This window comes from Mauremys reevesii, linkage group 5, assembly GCF_016161935.1.
Source record: "Mauremys reevesii isolate NIE-2019 linkage group 5, ASM1616193v1, whole genome shotgun sequence".
Lineage (NCBI taxonomy): Eukaryota > Metazoa > Chordata > Testudines > Geoemydidae > Mauremys > Mauremys reevesii.
In genome coordinates, this window is record NC_052627.1 from 122,172,931 (window position 1) to 122,196,729 (window position 23,799).

Here is a 23,799-nt window from a genome sequence, read left to right on the forward strand (position 1 = left end):
TCTGGGAAATGTACTCAGAATGTCACTGCTAAATACAAAATGGAACAGATTGTTTATCATACATGGTTAACACACATTTCAATAAAAGACATTACGTCATCCACCTTGTCTCCTTTATCACAAATTCAAATATATATATTTTTAAAAAGTATCCTATTGAATGCAAACAAAACTTGTTGATGGTTTGGTGCCTCTTTTTAATTTGTTGAGTCTCTTCCTGTTTGGCCATTCCCAACGTTGCAAAACAGTTCTGAAGAGTAAACAGTCTTTGGTTACTTTACATTTGACTTGAATCTCTGAATATGTGCTTGGGTATAAATAGCTCTCTGTTCCAGTTTTGTATAAATGCAAGTGAAGAATCTCTTCCTGATGCTTCACAAAGCACATGGTTTAAAGTGAATCAGTCTGACTTATTAATCGTTTTTATTTGGTACTATAAATTTACATTATGTGTTTACAAAGGCAGTGTGATGTGTCCCTACACTGAAAAGCTGACAGTCTGAAATAAGTAAGCTAAGATATGGGACAACAGTTCACTGAAGGTTGAGTGTAGAGAAATTATTGCCGAGACAAGGATAGAAGTGAGTTTGGAAACCTAGAGGGGTCCAAGACAGAAGATGGAAAACCAAAAAAGAAGAGAGATTTACATTGTTGCATGGAGAAGTGCAAGGAACAAGAGGAGAGTTAGAGCAAATGAGCAAAGATGATGGGGGTGGCTTTGGTAAGACTGTTCTTGATGTAAGTAGGTAGCTAATGATCTTCGAAGAAGAAGCATGATGAAAGAGAGGTTACTTTCTGGGCATTGATGATAGTAGGGATAGCAAAAATAAAGGTAGGTAAGGGATGACCAGGGCACAGCATGTACAGCAGTGAGCTTACTGTTGGTTTCTCTTTATTGCTAACCAAGGAAATGTTCTCTTCAATTTAAAATGTGTATTTAGAATACACATTTACCTTTCCAGTCAGCTTTCTGTTTTACAACTCTAAGATCCAATTTTAGCTGAAGATCAGTAATTATAATTGTTAAATATACATTTTTATAAGCCTTATTGGTCTCTATACATATCTACCTAGAAATATAGAGAAGCAGAAAATATATTAAAAAACCTCTCTATCCCGTTCTGTTCATACATATAAAAATCTTTCAGCTAGATCTGTCAGAGGGGCTTATTTGGGAAACATAATATCCATTATGTTGAATAGCCTGAAAATCTTTCCTGTCTTACGAAACAAGATTTTACATTTGTTTGTCCTTCCTCTTATATAAACTTGTTTTCCTACACACCTGTCACTAATTTTGCTTTAATGATTTTTTTATGAGAAAAAGGAGTCTGTGGATAGAGCATAATGGTTGCTGTATAGAATGTCTTGTGGGAAGGGAGAAAAATAAGGGCTGACAAGCAAAATTACTGAGATGTGACTTCCGCCTTTGTGGTGGTAATTGTCAGCGATCATTATAACGCAGTAGGAGCCATACTTGGTGAAATGAGACCTGTAATCTGTGAGGCCAGGGGAAAAAAATGTAAGATAAATTTGGGGGCACTAACATCTTTGGCTATATGTGAAAGGTCCTTAAGTATAAATCCAGTTATTGTAAAGAATTTAGTGGGTACAAAGCTGACTTTTTTTTTTCCTCCCCTTTTCTCCCCTCCAACTTTACAGAAAAGCAGACATGATACGCTGAAGGCCTTTGGATATAAACTTTGGCAGTAAGATGGAAGCATAAATCTTGAGATTTAGAACAGAACCAGAAATGGCTCACGAATACTGAAACAGGACACAGAAGAGCCTCCAACACTTCCCAGTGTGAGCAGTGGCAAAGGGACAACTACCATGGTAACACTAATAACGGAAAAGCTGCAGAACCAGAGCTTGGACGATCTGACGTGTAAAACATACAATATTCACCTGGTAAGGACATGCCAAACTACTGTGTAAGCTTGTTGAAGTAGCAGGTAGTAAAGAATAATAATAATAATTAATTAGAGATATACCAATCTCCTAGAACTGGAAGGGACCTTGAAAGATCATTGAGTCCAGCCCCCTGCCTTCACTAGCAGGACCAAGCAGAAGCAGCATTCATAAAATACATACCAAAGCCAAGATTGGAAAATTAAATTATGGATTTAAGTTGGGACAATGGGTGAGAGTTCCTAAATGTAGGAGGGAAGTGAAGCAGGGGTCTTGTGGAAAAGGAATATGTAGGCATGTAGTGAAGACTGTATCATAATGCATATGTGCAAGGGAGCCAAATTGAGGTTGCACAGGCAGCCGTAATTCTGTTTCCTAATATTCGAGTGCTTGACTTTGCCAACTTAAAGTTCTCTTAGTGTATATGTTTTGTGTGTAACTTGCTTGAGGTTAGAGGGCAGCAAGGATGGTAAATGTTGCATTGTAGATCAGGAGAATCTTATTTTTAAATTTTTCTGTAAAAATTTGCCACTTAAATTTTGTTTGCCTCATTTATTCAGAGAACTTTCTCAAGTAATATGAATACTAGTTAGAAGGCAGGTTATGTGCTTATGGTGGGCCTTGAGAAGATATGATGAAATGCTAGAATGTTTTGTCAGCAAAGATAGTAGATGCTTTCCTTGCTGCAGAGATGCCCCAATTATGGCCTTCATTTATTCACCTAGTTCTATTGCAGGAACTATAAAGCAGCAAACTTCTTCTCGTTTTTTTCTTTTCTTTTAAAAGATGTATAGAACACACAGCTTTGTGGTGAATTATGGTATGTCTTTGAGTGGTGGCAATCTGCTCCACCAGGGGTGGGCAAACTTTTTGACTCGAGGGCCACATCGGGGTTGCAAAATGGTATGGAGGGCCAGTGCCTCCCCAAACTGCCTGCTCCCCCTACTTCCCACCCTCCTGTCAGAATCCCTGACCCATCCACCCCCCCCGTCCCTAACTGCCCACCTGGAATCCCACCCCCTACCCAACAGCCCCCTGGGACTCCCACACGTATCCCGCCCCCCCCAGAACCTCTGCCCCATCCAGCCACCCCGTGCTCCTTGTCCCCAGACCCCCCAACCTCCACCCCATCCAACTGCCCCCCTGTCCCCTGACTGCCCCCCAGAACCCTCTGTCCCTTATCCATCCCCCTTGCTCCCAGCACCCTTAGCATGACGCTCAGATCAGAGCAGCAGGAGTTTGCAGCCCCACTGCCTGGCCACAGCCAGTCACACTGCCATGCTGCCTGACAGGGACTGCATGGGAGGCGCCGGGGGCTAGCCTCCCTGGCTGGGAGCTCAAGGGCTGGGCAGGACTGTCCCGCGGGCCTGATGTGGCCTGCGGGCCGCAGTTTGCCCACTGCTGTGCTACACTTTCACTTTTAGCACATTGGTTTGACTCCTTGGCTAGTAGCTATCATTTGATGGTGCTTTGCTCTGTGAGAAATAAATTCTAGAGGGTGATTGCCATGGACAATTTCATCACAAACACTAAGGGTTGCATGAGTTTGGAGACTGAGCTAGCTTTTCACTTTTGCTAACTCCCATGAGTGGTTGCTCTTAGCATGTTTTACTGTATCTGAAAAAGGTGCTGATCAGCTTCACCCATTATGGGCCAAATGTATCCCTGCTAGATTTTAATAGACAGGAGACTAATCTGCAAGTGGTATCTTGACCCTCTGCCCGTATCACTAGAAACTCCAGTGAACAGCACTGGCCAAGATGTACACTGAAAAGATTAAAGGTTTGACCCATTTCCACCTTCTCAGGTCACCCTTCCACCTGAAACTTCTCTACTCTATGGAGATTGGTCATTGTCTGATTCTTCCAAGCAACTTTATCCTTAGAAATATTCAGAGTTTTTTTTAAGGTGCTCTGTTTATTTGAATTGTTTTTCTGTAAGGTCACATTGTAAATAAGAAGCAGGTAGCATTAGCTCATGTAGATGTAAAAGAAACTTGTTTGTCTTAGCAATTGATTGAACAATAAGTAGGACTTAGTTAACTTGTATGCTCTAAAGTTTTACATTGTTTTATTTCTGAGTGCAGTTAGGTTTAAAAAAAAATCTACATTTGTAAATTGCACTTTCATGATATAGATTGCACTACAGTGATTGAGGTGAATTAAAAAATACTATTTTTTACAGTGCAAATATTTGTAATAAAAAATATAAAGTGAGCACTGTACCGTTTGTATTCCGTGTTGTAATTGAAATACATATATTTGAAAATGTAGAAAAAGATCCAAAAATATTTATAATAAATTGTTATTACTGTTTAACAGTGCAATTAAAGAGGCAATGAATCCTGACTAATTTTTTAATCATTAATTTGTTTTTTGTTAATCATTTGAGTTAACTGCAATTAATTCACAGCCCTAATTAAATTAAAAAGATATTTAGTAGTATGTATTTGTTGCCAAGTTTGAAAGAGTGTCAAACCATTGAACTGGTGGAAGTCACTGGATTAAGCGCCTATCACCAGAAATTGTTGAAGTGCTAACCTAGCTTGTGACAGCAGTTATCTCTTCTGCAGGTGCAGAAGAATATTTTCTTCATTTCAGTTCATTCAGCTAGTTCAGGTCAGTGACTAGTTCATCCCAAGTTAAGAACCAATTGGGATTTGAAAAGGCTGGAAGACTTGTTTTTCCCCTTTCAATCTGCAAATAAAACTAGGTGTGAAAAGATGAGATCTATTAGTTCAAAAATCTTGAACATAGTGGTAGAAATAATCAGTTCACTAACCACAGGTAATACTTCCTTTAAATAAATCAGCTACCTTTAAATCAAAAACACATTTAATAAACTAACTGATGTATCCAGCATCTTTAAGATGCTTCATTTAGCTAAAATAATTGTAATGCTGCTCTTGTGATTTGTGTCAAACTCTTTTGGATGGAAATTTCATTAAAATGCACAAGTGAAAAATGAATCATCATATAATAAATAGGTGCCCAGGCTCCCTATACAGTCCTAACGTATCAGTCACCATTTTCAAATGTCGTATTTAAAAAAAAAAAGTGATTTAAGCATCAGAATAAATGTAAGTTAAGCTTATGTGATTGCTTAAATAAATTTGTATAGTTATGGTTTATCCTCTTGGTTACCAAAAAACCCACCAAATTTAGTGTAAAATGTTATTTATTGGTTCTAAATCAACATTTTAAATTGATTTTTACTGGTTGGTAACTTTTTCTTTAGACAAATAGCAAAAGAGTGCTTTAATTTTGGGGTGGGGGGGACTTGCAAAATTGATGCTCTTGGAAAAGGTGGTAGATATTTCATTAGTCATGACATTCTGGCCATTTGATTTTTGGAACTAATATTCTGATTCAGAGACACTGACTGATTTGTGTACAGAAATAGTTTTCAATGCCCAACACTTCTAAAAATCAGATCACATGTTTCAAGATGACTTTGGGTGTGCTGGGTATGAAGAATTGGATCCTGAGGTAGGAGATTTACTGGTGAGTGGAATACTCAAGAGAAGACTAGATAGCTCTTCCAGTAGCTGGGAGAGAGCATGGACTCAAGAGCCAAAAGGGGAACTAGTAGCATTGATGTCTTATTGTCTCGCCCTTTTGTCCTTTAGGAAGAGGAAGCCATAAAACCAGGGGCCAGGCTAGTGAGTCAGAAAGGCGTGCCCTGCCTGGGTTCTGTGATCTTTATATCTGGAGCTATAAATTTAGACTTGGTCATTTCTGTCTGATATAAAAGTATATCTACAGAATGTGCTGAAAATACACTGCAATCCCCTTGGGTTGAGGGTGTGGCCAGTGAGCTTCGTAAACTTTTTTTTTTTCCTTGAGCAAATGTGGCTGCTGTACAAAATAAGTTTATCCAAGCTGGTAAGAATCGTCAGAGGTTTTGTCTGCTGGTACTGCTGCTTTTGTTCTGATGGTTCTTATGTTGGGGCTGCTTTTTTTTAAAAATGACTTTTTTTCATGGAAGTGAGCTATGGTATGTGAAGTAACGAAAGAAATGCTCAATAGCAGTACCTATGACTTCAAGTTTTAGGATATTGTCAGGCGAGTGTTGAATGTCTTTGGACTCATAACCAAGATAGAAAAAGGCTTTTAAATGAGCCAGCACTACTTAGGCTTGTTTGTATAGAAAAATTTGCAGTGGAAGGGTCTCCTGGACCCAACCACCAGTGGAAAGATTTGAAGGCTATATTTAGGAGATGGCTTAATTAAAGATCCCTTGATACATTGACAGTGCATGGGCATTTGAAGGCTCATACAGTAAAGGTCTTATCACGGTGGTATCTTAGTGCATGCACAAAGGACCCAATGACTTCTTCTCGTTTTCCTAGATGGTATGTTGGCTTCCCCCCCCCGCCCGCCCCGAGAGCATTATTGAACCCTGGTCTACAAAGAATGAGTATCTGTTACAGTAATTACTAATTCAAGTAATTTATGCAAAAAGGTAACTTACCTGTGATTTGTGGTGTCCGAAGTGAATGCTTGTAAAGAATGAGTCTAACCATTTCCCTCCAGCTATGAAGACTTGTTTGCAGGGGGGAGAGAGAAAGAACTGATGGAGGTAGCTATGACTATTAGACAAGGCCTCTGATCTGTATTGTACTGTGTAAGAATGATCACCATGTTCTCCAGACATTTGTATTAGATGTTTTTTTCCAACTCTTAATTACATTGTAACTGCTAAAGATCTAATAGGCTGGTTAAGATTGCTTGGTTTACGATTGGGTAGAACATGAAGCTGATCAAATAACTGGACTGCAAATATTTTAAAAACGAAATGTATTAACAGATCTCTCTTGAATCATCCGGACATTCAGTTAATGATGGCCCATGCAAGAAATTTGGGATCAATTCTGTGATTTGCTATTGGTTTTTTTGGCCCTTCTAAATATATGGTCAAAATTTGAGCCCTTAGTCCAATTGATTCAGGTTTTTTGGATTTCTTAATCAGTCTTTTAATTTAAAAAAAAAAAGGCTGTTTAAAGGTTTACTTACTTTTCAGTCCTTTACCTTTTTTGTGGTTTGAAGATGCAGAGTTTTCTAAGATTTAAATATGCTTGTTTCCATATCTTAATAGTTTGAATTTCCATAGCATTGTGCCTCACAAAATAAAATGTTGTAATCTGCCCTCAAATGCAAATACTGTACTTATAAAAATGGAATGAACATTCCACTGACTTGTCAGTTTTCAAGGGATAGTTTGGGACACAGGTTGAGATTTTCTCCAAATGAGACCTTAATTTGTCACATTACAGTAACTCCTCACTTAAAGTCGTCCCGATTAATGTTGTTTCGTTATGTTGCTGATCAGTTTAAAGTTGTGCAATGCTCCCTTCTAAGTCGTTTAGCAGCCGCCTGCTTTGTCCACTGCTTGCAGGAAGAGCAGCCTCTTGCAGCTAGCTGGTGGGGGCTTGGAACCAGGGTGGACTTGCAGCTCTCTGTTCCCCTCAGTTCCCTGTTCTGCAGCGGCCTAGCAGGCTAGCATCTGCAGCTATCCCTCCCCACGGTGCCATGTGCTGCTCCTGCCCTCTGCCTTGGAGCTGCTCCCCGAGCCTCCTGCTTGCTGGGGGGAGGCGGGAAGAGGGGGGCTAATGTCAGGGTGTCCCCCCCTGCTCTGACACCCCATTTCCCCTTCTCCATATAGAGCAGGGTGGGGATACGGACAGAGAGAGAGCGCCTGGGGCAGCAGCTGCTGTCTCAACTTCTTGATCCACTTAAAAAGACAATGCATTTTAAGAGTGGGTCAGCTTACTTAAAGGGGCAGTGTGCATTTCTCTCTCTCTCTCTCCCACACACAAGGTGTGTGTCTGTCTCTCTCTGCATACTGTCTCCCCTCCCCCCCATTCCTGCTGCCTTGTAGAATGTGAGGCTACATTAAAAACAACGTGTTAACCCTTGAGGGCTCAGCTGAGTGCTAGTTCATTGTTTAGCACAGGGGTTTTCAAACGGGGGGGTGGGACCCCTCAGGGGATCACGAGCTGTCAGCCTCCACTCCAAAATCTGCTTTGCCTCCACCATTTATAATGGTGTTAAATATATAAAAAAGTATTTTTAATTTTTTTGGGGGGGGAGTTGCACTCAGAGGCTTGCTATGTGAAAGGGGTCACCAGTACAAAAGTTTGAGAACCACTGTACAGCAAGACATTTCCTGGGAAATATCCCATCCTCTTCCACCCTCTAACGTCACCACCTCAACCAAGCTTCACAATCATCATAGCTGTGAACAGTATTAAATTTGTTTAAAATGTATACTGTGTGTATGTCTATATAAAATATATATAGGGTTTTTTTGGTCTGGTGAAAAAAAATTTCCCTGGAATCTAACTCCTCCCTCCCTCCCCCCACATTAATTCTTATGGGGAAATTGGATTAGCTTAATATCGTTTCGTTTAAAGTCACATTTTTCAGGAACATTACTACAACGTTAAGTGAGGAATTACTGTATTGTCATTCTGTCCACACTTGCTTCTCAAAACTATGGTGTGAGTTCCTATCTCAAATTAGTAGATAGGACAGAAGAGCGCCTCACTCCTAGTTTAGCACAATTGATTATATTACATATTAATAAAATTATAGACTATGTAACTGGGAAAATTCAGTTTCACAAGATGAACATGAATGAAATAATGCTCCCTACCAGTCTCAAGATTAAAACTTTGAAACCTAAATTAGTCCTGAGATCCTGAGACTCTTGCTGTTTCTGGAAAAAAAAATTGTGTTTTATTAAGTAGCTAGTTCCAAATGCATCTGCAGATATAGAAAATATAGGATAAAAAGTATAGAGAAAAGTCTATAAGACATGCAGGCATTTTAGTGGGGTAGGATTTTTTTTAAAGAAAGCAAACTGTCCTTGCACTACTCAGTCTCTTAGTTGTGAATTTGAAGTTCAAGGTTTTAAAGCTGCCAGTTGCACTTTGGTGGTAAACAGCAAAAATGCTCCATTGCCCAAGGATGTTTACTTAAAACTGAACTTGTATCTGGAAGGAAGTCTCTGAACAATACTATCTCTTTTTTTTTTTTTTGGCTTACTACCGAAAACATGGTCCAAAAAAAGCTTTTTAAAAAAAGGGCAGGTTTTTAAAATAATCAGTCCTTCCTCCCCATCCCCAGAAAAACTCTACAAGAATCTGAGTTCTAGTAAGGTTATTAATTTGCCTTTTAGTTATTAGGAGGCTTAATATCAACTGAACTACATATCTGAGACAAATTTAGTCACTTTTCCATCTAAATTTATAATAACTGGGAGAAAAACATTAAGGCCTTGTCTACACTACTGGGGTAAGTCAACCTAAGTTACGATTCTCCAGCTACGTGAATAACGTAACTGGAGTCGATGTAGCTTAGGTTGACTTACCGAGGTGTCTTCACTGTACTGCATTGATGGGAGACGCTCTCCAGTCGGCTTACCTTACTCTTCTCGCGGAGCTGGAGTACCAGAGTTGACCAGAGAGCACTCTGCCATCAGTTTAGCAGGTCTTCACTTTGCATCGATAGCAACAGCGTTGATCTCCCCGGTAGTGAAGACAATCAGAGTGTACAAACTGTCCTTACTATGCACTAGATTTGTGTTTCGAAGGATTTTATAGAATGCGCATATAGTAACCATGCTTAGAAGCCATGTTAACATGATGCATCTGATCACTATTTGCAATGATTTATATGAAAAGCTGTAGCTATTCTTTGGCAACCATTAAATGTTGTTGTGAAAAATCTACTTTTTAAAGGGCAAAATCCACAGATCTGCTAAAAGATTAGTAAAACATAGCAAAGTACGCTCTTAAAGGGCAACAAATATTTTTCTCCTATAAATGCCATAACATGTTTATTCAGTCCTTAGTTATGTATTTGAGTCTAAATTTGTGTTTACCTAAAAGACTGGAATGGCTTTAGTAAAGCTGTTCAGGTATGCTGAATTTGCAATACCATAGGAGCATGAAAATTCAGACAACAGCTTCTTAAATTTCAATTTCCTGCTGTTTTAATAAAATTTAGGTGTGGATCCAAAGCTCTCTATTTATTTTATATAATATATAGAAACTGGGAACTACAATATTTTAAATTTTCCTTAAGGCTTGTGCTCACTGCCTTTCACACCATGTATAGTTGTATGGTGTTGAAACTTATTTTCTGATTAATTTCAGTACTCATCTGAGAAGCTGAACAAAAGTGGCAGTTTGTTCCCTTTCGAAATCAATGGTAAGTTGTTTTTTTGTTTGTTTGTTCCCCCCTGAAATCGTAGCAGTATTTTACTGAGGTAATTGGTATAGTAAGCAGCCTTTCTATTGAAATAAGGTGGAGGGGATTGGAGCATGCTCTTACAGAGCCTCCTGGCTTATGCGGGTCTTGGAACAATACTGGGAATCACTGGTTGTCAATTTTTGTACTTGTGATTTGCTTTGCATAGTAAAACCCCTTCTTACATGTTTTTGTTCAGTATCTGTTATGTACCCAGTTTTGTCCTGTCAAGACTTTCTTCAGAGTAGAAAACCACACATTTAACTTCTTTACACACCTTCATAAAAATAGGGCTTTGCAATATAGAATAAACCATATATTTGCTCTCAAATCTCTGTTAATGTGATGCAAACAATCGAAGTTCATGGCCAGTGTCTTTTGATGTAGGAAAACCTGCATGTATGTGGGGGGTGTGTGTGTTGTTTTTGTCCTGGGATATCTGGTTACTGTTCTGTGTTTCTGCTATCTTACTGCCATGTCCTTCTTTTTTTTTTTTTGTTTTTAATATCTTTGATTTACTGATGATCGGAAAAGTCGACATTTTACATCAGCTTAATTTCTTTATGAAGTGTGGTACATTTCATTTGCTCAGTGGGATTGTCTCCTGAGATACTGATCTTTGTTTCTTTGAGATTCCCAAGGGAACAGCAGTCACACAATCTTACAACAGCATCATACAAACAACACTAGTCTCAGCACATTTACTGTAAAAATCCATCAGTGACTTTGAGCAATTACTTCTGTTTTTTACATGAACCAGCCTTTGTAAGATATCTTAAAACTAGATGCTAACAAAATTTTCATTACAGTAGTATCTCAAAGTCACAGACAGGATCAGGGCCTCACTGTATTAGGTGCTTTATTCACACTGAGTTGAGGATGGTTCCTACTCTGAAGAGCTTATAGTTTAAGGCAAAACACATATGACTGTACCCATCTGAAAGACTGGAGGAAGGAGGACAAAGGAATTCTAATATATATTTGCATAGGCCAGTTGTCTGGACAGTTATAGTTGTAAGTTGGAAGGGTCTTTTTGAGTAAACAAGATGTGGAAACTATTGGAAGACCCTATAGGCCATGAAGCATATACATCTTGTAGCTACTTGGGTTTGCAACCCTCAAAGCATTTTAACAAATCAACTTTTGCCTGTTAGGTTTTTTGTTTTTTGTGTTGGTTTTTTTATTTTTATTTTGTAAAGTACCAACTGCCAGTGGAAATATAAGAACTGCCAAACTGGGTAAAACCAATGGTCTATCTAGCCCAGTATCCTATCTCCCAGTATGGGCCAGTATCCAGCTTCAGGGGAAGCATACTGAACAGGGCAGTGGGAATGATCCACCCCGTTTTCCCTTCCAGACTTCTGGAAGTCAGAGGTTTGGGGTCACCTGTGAACATGGGTTTACATTCCTGACCATCTTCAAGATCCATATGTAAAATATTATTAATCAGTGAACCTAGACAACTTTTTACCTCTAGCTTTAAAAGTAATACTCTGCTCTAATATACTTTTAGTATAATGAAGACAAAAACTTCATCTTCTAATTACAGGCTTTAAAAACTTACTTGGGAAAGACCTTTGGGTATCCCAAAACTTTAATTCATCCTTTATTACCACAGCCCCTGGATGAGTGAAACTTACTTGGCTAATTGGTTTAAATTAGCAAATTTTCTAACCAAGCATGAAGAGCTGTTAACTGGCCAGCAGGACAATGATATGCCTTTCAATTTGCAAATCCTAGGCCTCTGTTGTAGTTCCTCTTATGCTTCACTCTCTAATATAGGGGAACAGCTGTAAAATGTGCAAAATGTTCTCAAAGAAAAGCTTCACAAAAGAGTGAGGCTTAGCTGGCAGACTTTTTATTTTTTTTTCCCCTCCAACCCAGCATTGCCACTTCAGATCATAAGAAGTTGTACACTATGGGCTGTCTGTATTCACAGTAAAATTTGTATAAGGTTTTTAAAAAGTGTAAAATAAGGGGAATGGTGGCCTTTAATTTAGGGCTTTCAGAGGCTTTGTGTCATGGATATGAGTGGGAGGGACAAATGTTTCACTATCCAAAAAAACAGTCTTAACTAACAATTCCTAAAATAAGAGTTCTCAGTACTTTATTTTTTTAAGCATTTAGTCACATTATAAAGAATGAACACACATCACATAAGCCTTGGATTTCCATAATGTGGTGTCTTGAAGGAAAAAACATTACAAACCTATAACTATTGGGCTTTACGTATGCAGTATATCTCCATAATGGAGGAAAACAAAGCAAAAAAACCCCTCCAACCTGCTGGATTGTTCACAAGATTTGTTGACCTAGCTCAGCCCTACTTACCATGGTTCAGTGCCACTGGTCTTAATGGCAATATATTTTTTGTAGTCTCTGGAGCAGCAGTAAATTTGCCATTACTGCTTATTAATATCAACATTCTATTGTGCAAATTTTGAATGTATAAAATGATGCACTGAGAGTACTATGCTTTGTAAGTGACTTAGAGCTAAACTATCCATAGCTCTTAATGTGCAAAAGTAATTCACATTTTCACAGTTGCAATACTGAAGTACAAAGGTTGGGTATTAGGGTACAGAGTGCTAATGTTACTTCAGGAAGATTTCAGGAGAATTTCTGTATACTATTTTTTTGGTTGTATTGTTTTATTCTGAAATACCAGAGTTCTCCAGTAGTAATCTTCCCCTTCAGAACTAGCTCATGTTAGAGGGGTTGGGTTTTGGTGAAGATGCAGAGTTAAGCGTCCCCTTCACAGCTAAGAGAACTAGGACTTCCAACTTGTTAGTTTTTTACCCAAATAATATCTCTGTTAATGTAAGCTAACTGTATCCTATTTTTTCTCTCTCGTCCCTTACATTTTTCTTTCTTAGAAGAGAGCCCTTGGAAAGCTTTAAATAGGGGTTGTCCAATCCAAGCTGACGCGACCAAAAATTCAGCTTACCCTTTCCCAGTGTGCCCATTCAGTAGAGGCACAGCTAACAACGTGAGTCTGCAATGGCAGCAGGAATCTTCCAGCACATCTATGGTGTCAGGATGGATAAGTGAACTAAACCTTAATGAAAACTCGGGGCAGCCATTGGCGCCACCTACCAAACGTCACTGTAGGTCACTCTCTGAGCCAGATGAATTGGCTCGTTGTCGATCACCATGGAAACCCGGCAGTTCAAAAGTCTGGACTCCTGTGTCAAAGAGACGATGCAACAGTGGTGGCAGTGCCACCTTGCAGCGCTGCAACAGTCATGGGAGTGCAAACTTACAGAGAAGCACAAGTATCAGCTTGCCACAAAATGTTCTGTCCTTAAATAACGTCTTCACTATCACCAGCTTCAATACTTCTCCAGTGCCCCGACCTTCCTCTGCGAGCAGCGGATTTGTGGACAGTAGTGAGGGAAGCACAAGTTCAAGTATCCGTTGGAATTCTGGAGAACCTTGTGACTTTAACCCTAGGCGTCGCCTCTCCCTCTCACAGGAGCACATCACCGAGACAGGAAACCTCTTGCCTTCAGCCAACAGCACTCCCACCTCCACACCAGAGCTCAGCCGGCGTCAGGGCTTGCTGAGATGCCGCTCACAGCCTTGTGTCCTGAATGAAAAGAAAAGCCGGCTAAAGCGCAGACGGGAGGAGGATGTACGGTGGAATCGTCCATCTTTAGACTTTTTTAAAATGACCCGGGTGAGATTTTACTTTCTTCAGTAGGGTGTAGAAATGAATTATTGCACGCAGGCTATTCCTAGAAAATAGTTGGCTAAATCAAACTTTTCTGTGGGTGTGGAAGTCAGATAAATTGGTGTGTTAATATTGGCTTTTGTAATTCCAGCAGTACATCTAGGCTTCTGCCACTTGCTAACTTCATGCCTTGTAGTTACCTATAACTCTCTACTACTAAGGCCCAGCTTGTGCACTGCAGCCTGTTTTTGTAGACTGTACAAAGGGCTGCATAAAAAAACTTTAATAGGGTTGGGGCAGAAAAAAAAATTTGGGCTTGCTTCTGAAGTGCCACAGAAACTTCAGGGAGGAAGTGGAAGGAAAAGTAGTCAGTTAAGTAAGTCTGTTCCCATGAGATGGGATTAGGTGCAGTAGTAAAACATTCTATTGTGGTGCAAATGTGTTCTGGTTTAAGTAATCCTTTATGGCTCTAATACCTCTAAGTCAAAGAAAAAATGAGTCAGAACATATATTGGCCAACTACAATAGCATAGATAAATGTGCATCAGAAAAACCTGTAGGTGAATACAATTAAAGAAACTGCTAATAAAGAGACAACAGTGGAAACAGATGTATCCTCATAGGGCTTCTCCAAACATTGTCCCACAGAAGTAGAAAAATGCATTCTTTAGACCCGCTGTGCAAAATTATATTCCCCCCCCCCCCCCCCCGCACTCAACTGGGCGTGAGAATTTTCTTTGAGTAACCACTTTTTTTTCCCATTATCTGCATACTCATGAGCTGGGGGAAATGTAGACTTTGTACATGGGTTAACATTTTCATAACTGTGCAGTGCTGATGTAGATTTAAGTATGTGCTGCAGTTAAAAATAGAATCCCATTGTTTGGTGTCCATGGGAGCAATATCAAGTACTATCACTTGGGCCATAGAGGGAAATCTGGCATTGTGGTGTCATCATAGGTCAGCATCATCCACACCCTTTAACACATCTTCCATAACTTCATTGGCACCAGCCTTGGAGAGGTTCATGTAACCTGCCTTCCTCTTCAAAGGAGAGCTATCCTAGTGATAGCCTGGTGAGGGAGACAGTGTAAAAGGATGATGATGATGAAAGATAAGATGAGAAATAATGTTTTAATTTTAGTGTAAGAACTATCTAATCTTTCAAGGAACAAGTTGAAAGGAGTGGGACCCTGGAAATCTGTGGTTACAAGTTATTGGGGAATTTAGATGAGGACATAGGGAAGTTCTGGTAAAGTGCTGTGGGATGAACTTTTAACTGTTGGATGTCTTTCAGCTGGACTGATTCTTACTTTTTTGTATTAATAGACTCTAGGACTGGAAGGGACCTCGAGAGGTCATCAAGTCTAGTCCTTTGCCCTCATGGCAGGACCAAATACTGTCTAGACCTTTACTGATAGACATTTATCTAACCTACTCTTAAATATCTCCAGAGATGGAGATTCCACAACCTCCCTAGGCAGTTTATTCCAATGTTTAACCACCCTGACAGTTAGGAACTTTTCCCTAATGTCCAACCTAAATCTCCCTTGCTGCAGTTTAAGCCCATTGCTTCTTGTTCTATCCTTAGAGGCTAAGGTGAACAAGTTTTCTCCCACCTCCTTATGATACCCTTTTAGATACCTGAAAACTGCTATCATGTCCCCTCTGTCTTCTCTTTTCCAAACTAAACAAACCCAATTCTTTCAGCCTTCCTTCATAGGTCATGTTCTCAAGACCTTTAATCATTCTTGTTGCTCTTCTCTGGACCCTCTCCAATTTCTCCACATCTTTCTTGAAATGCGGTGCCCAGAACTGGACACACTACTCCAGTTGAGGCCTAACCAGGGCAGAATAGAGCGGAAGAATGACTTCTCGTGTCTTGCTCACAACACACCTGTTAATGCATCCCAGAATCAAGTTTGCTTTTTTTTTTTTTTTTGCAACAGCATCACACTGTTGACTCATATTTAGCTTGTGGTCCACTATAACCCCTAGATCCGTTTCTGCCATACTCTTTCCTAGACAGTCTCTTCACGTATTGTGGTAAGCAAAATTAATTTGGCAGATCAAATATGAAATACACAAATTTCCTCGGTTTCAGAAAGGTAGCATTTGTTACCAGCCCAGAGTAACCTCTAAGACCGGTGGGAAATGAACAATTGGGTAACTTTAGGTACAGTAGCAGGAGTAGGATAGCCAGATGTGAATAAAATTGACACCACCTCTTCCTTTAGTAGACAATAAGTCTTAGAGTCTTCTGAAACTGGTCTTTCCTGGGATGATCAGACCATTGGTCAGATGGGTAGTTTTAGTTCATGAGAATCATAATATGAATTTTATATGGATGGGGGAGGAGAGTTGGAGTTATGTGATCTTAGCCCATTTAAAAGGTATGTAGTCTGTGAACCTTTAATGAAAGAAACACTATTTAAAAAAACAAATCATTCTGAGGGGTATCATTAAATTTCTAGTGTACGAAGTGAATTTTTTTCAGCAAACCTTCATTAACTATAATGTCAACCTCTTAAGCTAGCCCTTTTATTTATCCCCCAGATAAATTGAAGATTCTCTTTGATAAGATGTTGACAATATATTTTTGTATTATGTGAGTCAGTGCTTTTTCTTTTGATACTGATTTTTATTGGTTCTCTTTCACGTGAAGTAATTTTTGAAAAAAATTTAGTTTAAAAACTATACAAAACTTGGATTTGAAATGAGATCATGGGCCTTGATCCTGCAGCAAGTGCCCGCAGGCAGTATTTACACAAGGCTTGATGCAGTATTGGAACCAAGAAATCTGCTCCTTGTTGAACTCTCAATTATTACACGCCTTTCTGGCTTTTAAGGACTCCTTATTCACAAAATATCAATAGATTGTGACATCGGTGTGTTTTATTAATTCTAACTTCATCTGAAATATGCAGTTAGGTTTATTGCAAATGAGTCTTGATTAATCAGTCATCTAAGATCTTAGTGTGCTAATGACTGGCAGAAGTCTAAAACAGATTATGGAATTAGCTTTTATTTACCAAAAAAAGCTTACTGTAAATTTTATTTACCAACAAAAGCTAACTCATTAAAATACAATTTATTTCATTCCTCTAATAGGCTGTAGGATTTGGGGCAAATTATTTGCAAAAAGGTTCATTTTGGGTAGTTTTTGATTTGCCTAATACTGATGAATCTGAGCCATGTAAGAAAAATATCCAAAGGGGCAATCTTGGTTTTAGTCAAAGGTTGCCCCAGTTTCTCAGACTAGACTATAATAAAGTCTGCCAAACTGAAAGCTAAGCACCTGCTTAAATTGTCTAAAATAAGAATATTTCAGAAACTGAAGCCAATTTGCATTTTCACTACTAGTGGTTCAGTTAACTTTGTCCACTATTGATCTATTTGTAATTTTTGAATGACTGTTTTTCAGTATATAATATTCACATACATATGTGGTGTAGCAGTCTTTTCGAAAGAAGAAACCCTGAGAAATGTGTGCTTTAATTTCTTGAAACTTTTTGTGGTGAAGGTCTGTTTTCTGCTAGTAGTGTCTCTGCACTCTTTCATAGGGTTAAAACTATTGCACTATCCCTGCAAATTAAACCACTTGTTTGTTTGCTGTAAATACACAAGAAACTATAACTGTATAAAATCCAGGAGAGCTTCACCACTGCATTTTAAGCATAAAAAATTGAGCTCCTTTCTCCAAAGCCCTACATAATCTAGCCTCCAACCCTCTACGGTTGTTCTCATTTCCTCCCACTCCCCCACCTCTTACTTGATGCACCTTCTTGTATCTCTTCTCCTGGACTCTGTTTAATGTCTTTATTCCTGCTGTTCCTTGTACTTAGAAGTCTCCTGTTCCTGTCCACCAAGCACAGTCATATTCTCTGTCTCTCTCCCTCCCTCCTACAGTCCTTCAAAATCTAATAGGAATCCTTCTTTCTATATCCATTCATTGGAAGAACTGTTGTCCTGTGTTTGATCTACCTTAGACCATAAGCCTTTCAGGGGAAGAAATGTGCCTAGCTCTGAAAGTGGTATGTAGACTTAAAATGCTAAATATAAATATAATCTTCTAACTCAGGGGTAGACAACCTATGGCATGGGTGCCAAAGGCGGCACGTGAGCTGATTTCAGTGGCACTCACACTGCCCAGGTCCTGGCCACCGGTCTGGGGGGGCTCTGCATTTTAATTTAATTTTAAATGAAGCTTCTTAAACATTTTAAAAACCTTATTTACTTTACGTACAACAATAGTTTAGTTATATATTATAGACTTATAGAAAGAGACCTGCTAAAATGTTAAAATGTATTACTGGCATGTGAAACCTTAAATTAGAGTGAATAAATGAAGACTCGGCACAGCACTTCTGAAAGGTTGCCGACCCCTGTTCTAACTACTATATTAAAAAAATCATGATCTTGGGTGTAGATTCAGTCTTGTTTCTTTGATCATGAAGGAAATACACATAATCATAATGATAAAGTAACTCCTTCAGATTTCCCCTACAAATGCAGAATAGAAGTAATTGAAAACAGTTGTAGTGATAGGTGCAAAATAAGATGGTCGTTTTTTACCATAAACCTAACTAACTAAATAATCCCCATAACCTTTCAAAAAGGGCATGTTTTCAGATGTGCTCAAAGTTTGAGAGCAATAGCAAGCTCCATGTGGGAATGAGTTCCACACCCCGAGGGCCTGCACAGCAAAGGTTTGGTAGACTTTAGGGGAAATGACGCAATCTTTGCAGGATTTTAAATTGGAACAGCTGTAGTTGAGTTAGATTCCAAGCCCAGAAAGCACCTTTGTTGATCATCTAGTCTGTCCTTTGTATAACAAAGGCCATAACTTCCCCAAAATAGTTTGTAGAGCATCTTTTAGAAAAACATCCAATCTTGATATTAAAAACTTCCAGTGATGGAGAATCTACCATGACTGTTGGTAAATTGTTCTAGTGGTTAATTAAAATATTAAAAATATGTATTATTTCCAGTCTGAATTTGTCTAGCTTCACCTTCCAGCCACTGGATTGTTACACCTTTCTCTGCTAGATTGAAGAACCCATTATCAAATATTTTTTCCCCATGTAATGAAGTCATCCTTTCTTGTTTCTTTAAGTTGGATTCAAGGAGCTCAATCTATTTATCACAATAAGGCATGTCTTTTAACCCTTCAGTCATTCTTCTCTTCTCTGAACTCTCTCCAATTTATCAACATCTCTTTTGAATGATTAGAACCACAATGGGACACAGTATTCCTGTTGTGCTGGTGCTTGTAGCAAGGCGTAAGCTGGGCCCCTCTGGTTTCTGCCCCTGCTTCCCATGCAAATCAGTCAGGGACTTCTCTGGTTAATGCAAACACCAGTGCTCTTTATTTACAACTGTTTCCCACCACCACCTTACTGTCTATGTATAGGTTTTTCACAGCCAAACTTTGCCAGCAGCAGGCCTGGCCAACAGCAGACTAGAGGGCCCCACCCCTCTCTGTGGCTGGCCTTTCTCTTCCTCACTCTTTCCTCCTCTGGTTTCCTTTCTGCCAGCCTTTATAGCCCCTGGCTAATTAGGCTGGCAGCTGTTTCTTATTGCCAGGCAAGCATGGGGCTCTTCAACCAGCCCCAATCCATTCCCCTTGATTTGGGGCTGGAGTGGCAGGGGGCTGATTAAATCCTCCTTACTCAGCACCTGTCACAGTGTTGAATACAGAGGTAAAGTAACCTCTCTACTACTACTACTTAAGATTCCCTTGTTTATGCATTCAAGGATTGCATTAGCCCTTTTGGCCACTGCATCGCATGGGGAGCTCATGTTCAAATGATTCCACCACCTTCCCCATATTTTTTTTTTCTTTTTCTTTTCCAGAGTCACTGCGTCCTTGGAAAGTCTTTTATAAGTATGGCCTGCATTCTTTGTTTCTAGTTGTATTAAAACACACATTTGCTTGTGTCCAGCTTACCAACTGATTCAGATTGATCTGTATCTGTGATCTGTCCTTTTCATTATTTACCACTTCCCCAATTTTTGTGTCATCTGCAAACTTTATCAGTGATTTAGTTTTCTTCCAGGTCACTGACAAAGTGTTAGTGTATGGCCAAGAACTGATACCTGCAGGGCCCAACTGAAAACAAATCCACTCGACCATTCTCCATTTACAACGACATGTTGGGACTCCTCAGTTAGCCAGTTTTTAATCCATTTAATGGGGATCATGTTAATTTTATATTACTCTAGCTTTATAATCAAATGTCATGCATTACCAAGTCAAACACCTTACAGAAGTCTTAAGTATATTACATCAACACTATTGGCTTTCTCAGCCAATCTTGTAATCTCACTTTAAAAAGCTCTCAAGTTATTTGAGAGGATTTATTTTCTGTAAACCCATGTTGATTTTTTCTTTATTAATTGAACCCTTGTCTTGTCTGGGATTAATGTCAGGCTGCCAGACCTATAATTAGCTAGGTCATCCTGTTTATCTTTTTAAAATATTAGCTTTTTTCCAGTCTTCTGAAACTTCTCCAGTGTTCCAAGACTTAATGAAAATTAACATGAATGATCTAGTGAGCTCCTCAGCCAGCTCTTCAAAAAAAATCTTGGCTGCAAGATCTTGGATCTCCTGAGTTTTAGAAATGTCTAACTTTAGTGCCTGTTGGTTAACATCCTCCTGAGATACTAGTGGAATAGGAAAAAGGTGTTATATGATATCATTACATTTTTTTCCAAATACAGAAGAAATATTTATTGAACACTTCTGCCTTTTCTGCATTATTTCTATTGATGATTCTAACATTTCCATCTAGTAATGGACCAATACCATTGTTAGGGATTTTTGTTCCTAATATCTTATTGTCCTCAATTCTGCTGGCTATATATTTCTCTGTGTGCTCTTTTGATTCCATTATCAATTTTCCACAATTCCTAGCATCTGATTTATATTCATTACCATAAACTTCTCCTTTCTTCCATTTGTTAATATATTATTTTTTATTTTTAGATCTTCCTTCACTTTGTCACTAAATGTGGTAATCTTTTTTTAACCAATATGGCTGCCTTTCTCCATTGGAAGATTGTGGCTTTTGAGAGATCTAATACTGTTCTTAAACTATTCTTAGTTGTCATTCACATTTTTTTCTGATTTTTTTTTTTTTTTTAAATTCTTTCTCCCAGCTAATTTGGCTTTTAAGTGTTTTCACCTTTGAAATTGCCCCTTTCAAAGAACAGTGTGTGTATATATTACTGGTTTGGACTTTATTCTGTTTGCACATTATAAACGCGATCAAGTCATGATTACTTGTACCTACAGTATCATTAAATTTTAGTTCTGCGATTATTTCCTCTTTATCTGTCAATACAATTCCCCCATGTTGATAGCAGTTAGGAAATTGTCATCTATAATGTCTAGGAAATCCAAGGATATTTTAGTATTGGCAACCTGAGACCTCCAGCATATGTCACTCTAATTGAAATTCCCCAGGATCACGCAGCTGCTTTTTTCCACCTGCATGTTAAAGATAGGTGCACAAAGAGCTAGTCATCTTGTTCCATAGTGTGACTTGGTGCTCTGTAGCAGACACCAGTACCCCATATTGTGCTTTATTGGTTAAGATGTTCATCCATAAGCATTCGAGATAATTCCCATGATTGGAACCTTGACATCAAAGGTTATAACCTATTGATGAAGGATCAGGTGGCAAAAGGGGGGTAACACTTTCAAAAATGGCATTACCTGTTTCCAAGTTACTGTTAACTCTGAAAAAAATTATCAGACCAGGTTTCAGTAATGCCAACTAGGCCACATTTATGCTGCTAAATGAGCAATCCAATTCCTGTTGTCTGTTACCCAGGTGCCTAGCACTGGTGTATATTCAATTATTTTCACATCCTTTTGGTTCCTTGATTAATAGTGTTCTCAGAATTCCAGTTTTGTTAGTTGAGAGCTCATATCTTCCTTTTTACCGTTCTCTTGGTCAGGAGGGTGTTCATCTAACAACTCTAGCTAGCTTGTCCCCAACGAGATTACAGCCACCTCTCTCTGCAAAAGGTGGGCCGTAGTTTGGAAGGCCTCCTTCTAAGTAGAAGGGGAACCAATGTTCCACAAAACCAAAACTCTCCATCCTACACCACTTACCTAGCCAGTGGCTCACCTCCAGAGTCTTCTGTCTTCCTTCACTGCTGGGATTGTGTGTGTCTTATGAATAAAAGCTATATACATATAACTGCATTTTTGGCTTGTTTTTACCTGGGGCTGGGAATCCTTGCTGAGCCACAAGGGGGTTGCTTAGTGACTTCAGTATAATGTGATGTGCATATGCACCACCAGATGAGTTTTGATCTCTCAGTGGTGGGCACTGGAGAAGGGCACACTGTCTGAACAATTATGCACAATGATGGACAACCCAGACCTGGACAAAGGAGGGGGCAATACTTAAAATATTAGCAAAAATAAATACTAGTACTTGAATCGATACAAGTTGTCATGTTAGGATAGTGGCGTTATCATGAGCTAAACTGCATTTCTGGATTGTGGTGAGGATTCCTGGTCCCTTTAGCTGCTGCAAGAAAAAGTCATCCTGCTCATTTGGTGTGTCTGTCTCCTTTGGGCTGTTGCTATCCTGCAGAACTTCTGATCTATACAGGTTCGCTGCATTCACTTCCCTGTGTGACCGAGAGGCTAGTAGTAAACAATAATAAGTACACCTCTACCCCGATATAACGTGACTCGATATAACACAAATTCGGATATAACGTAAAGCAGCACTCCGGGTGGGGCAAGGCTCTGTGCTCCGGTGGATCAAAGCAAGTTCGATATAACATGGTAAGATTTTTTTTGGGCTCCCAAGAACAGCGTTCTATCGGGGTAGAGGTGTATTGATGATGCCTATAACTGTAATGGATGTTGTTCTCCACTGACTTGCCAAGTTCCCCCCTCTCCAGATGGGGGTTGTCAGATTTTATTTAAATGCTGTATTTCATGTAGAACAGGACCAGTAGTCAGTTGATTAGTAAGGTAACCTCTTTGGCAAGAGTAGGACCAATTGCTTACAACTTAAAAAAAAAAAAAAAACTTATGCGTAGTCTAGATCTAAATCTATTCAAAGGTTCCAGTGTTAAAGCCATTATAGGTGAGTTAGCATGATCTGAAAACTGCTAAACGTAGTCCTAAAAAAATCCCAAAGCTAGTCACTTAAAAATTAATTAAAAAAAATCAGATTGACTGATGGAACTTTCCCAGAGACTGAATGTGTTTTTCAGCAGAAATAGGCAACCTACTGAGTCACTGAAAAATACCTCCATGGTGTACTTAAACATTTACACTTTATAGTCTTAGATGGAGCCCTATGTATTTCACAAATGTGAAATAACAGAAAACGAAAAGGAATTAAAAAAATAACCGCCCTGCTCCCCCAGCACTCACTCCTGCAACTGCTATCCCACAGGCTTAGGCCCGGCCTCCCACTCCTGGTGGTGTGACCTGGCATGTGGGGAGTGCTAGGTAGGCTCACTCTGCAACCCCCTCCCCAGGGCCTACTACCCCCTGGAGGAGGCTAATGGGAGGGGCGTTGGGATTCAATGGGTGAGGGGAATATATAAAAGGGGGATGGGGACGGATCCTGAGGACTAATGAGGGGCTGAGGCTCAGTGTGGTAAGAGGAATATTTAAGGGCAATAGGGTTGGGATTTCTGAGGATTGAATAGAAGAGGGGGACTATATAAAGAGGAAGGGGGAGGGATCCCTGGGAATAATGGAGGCTCAGTGAGAGAGACAAGGGGTAGGGTTGCAGTTTATGGGGCTAATGGGGCAAGAGGTGAGGTTCATTGTGGGAGGAATAATATATTTATATTAATATACTTTAAAAATAAGGGTAGATGGGGTCCCTGAGGACTGGTGGTGCAGCGGCTGGAGTAGGAAGCCGTAATGATTGGGAAGATCTCTGATTTTCCGTGGGGTTTGTGTCTCTGAGTGGG

General features: G+C 39.4%; 1 protein-coding gene across 10 annotated transcripts in view; it reads left to right on the top strand.

Annotated features, from left to right (window-relative positions):
- FAM53A (family with sequence similarity 53 member A) overlaps positions 1–23,799 on the top strand; it is a 147,865-nt gene that overhangs the window by 77,707 nt on the left and 46,359 nt on the right. For 9 of the 10 annotated variants that reach the window (XM_039541468.1, XM_039541464.1, XM_039541465.1 and 6 more), the window contains exons 2-4: positions 1,663–1,911; positions 10,073–10,127; positions 13,043–13,845. In XM_039541468.1, coding sequence (XP_039397402.1) covers positions 1,834–1,911; positions 10,073–10,127; positions 13,043–13,845 — 936 coding nt within the window. In that variant the 5' untranslated portion in view covers positions 1,663–1,833. The remainder of the gene's footprint in view (positions 1–1,662; positions 1,912–10,072; positions 10,128–13,042; positions 13,846–23,799) is intronic. The other variant, XM_039541469.1, reaches the window with a different exon arrangement.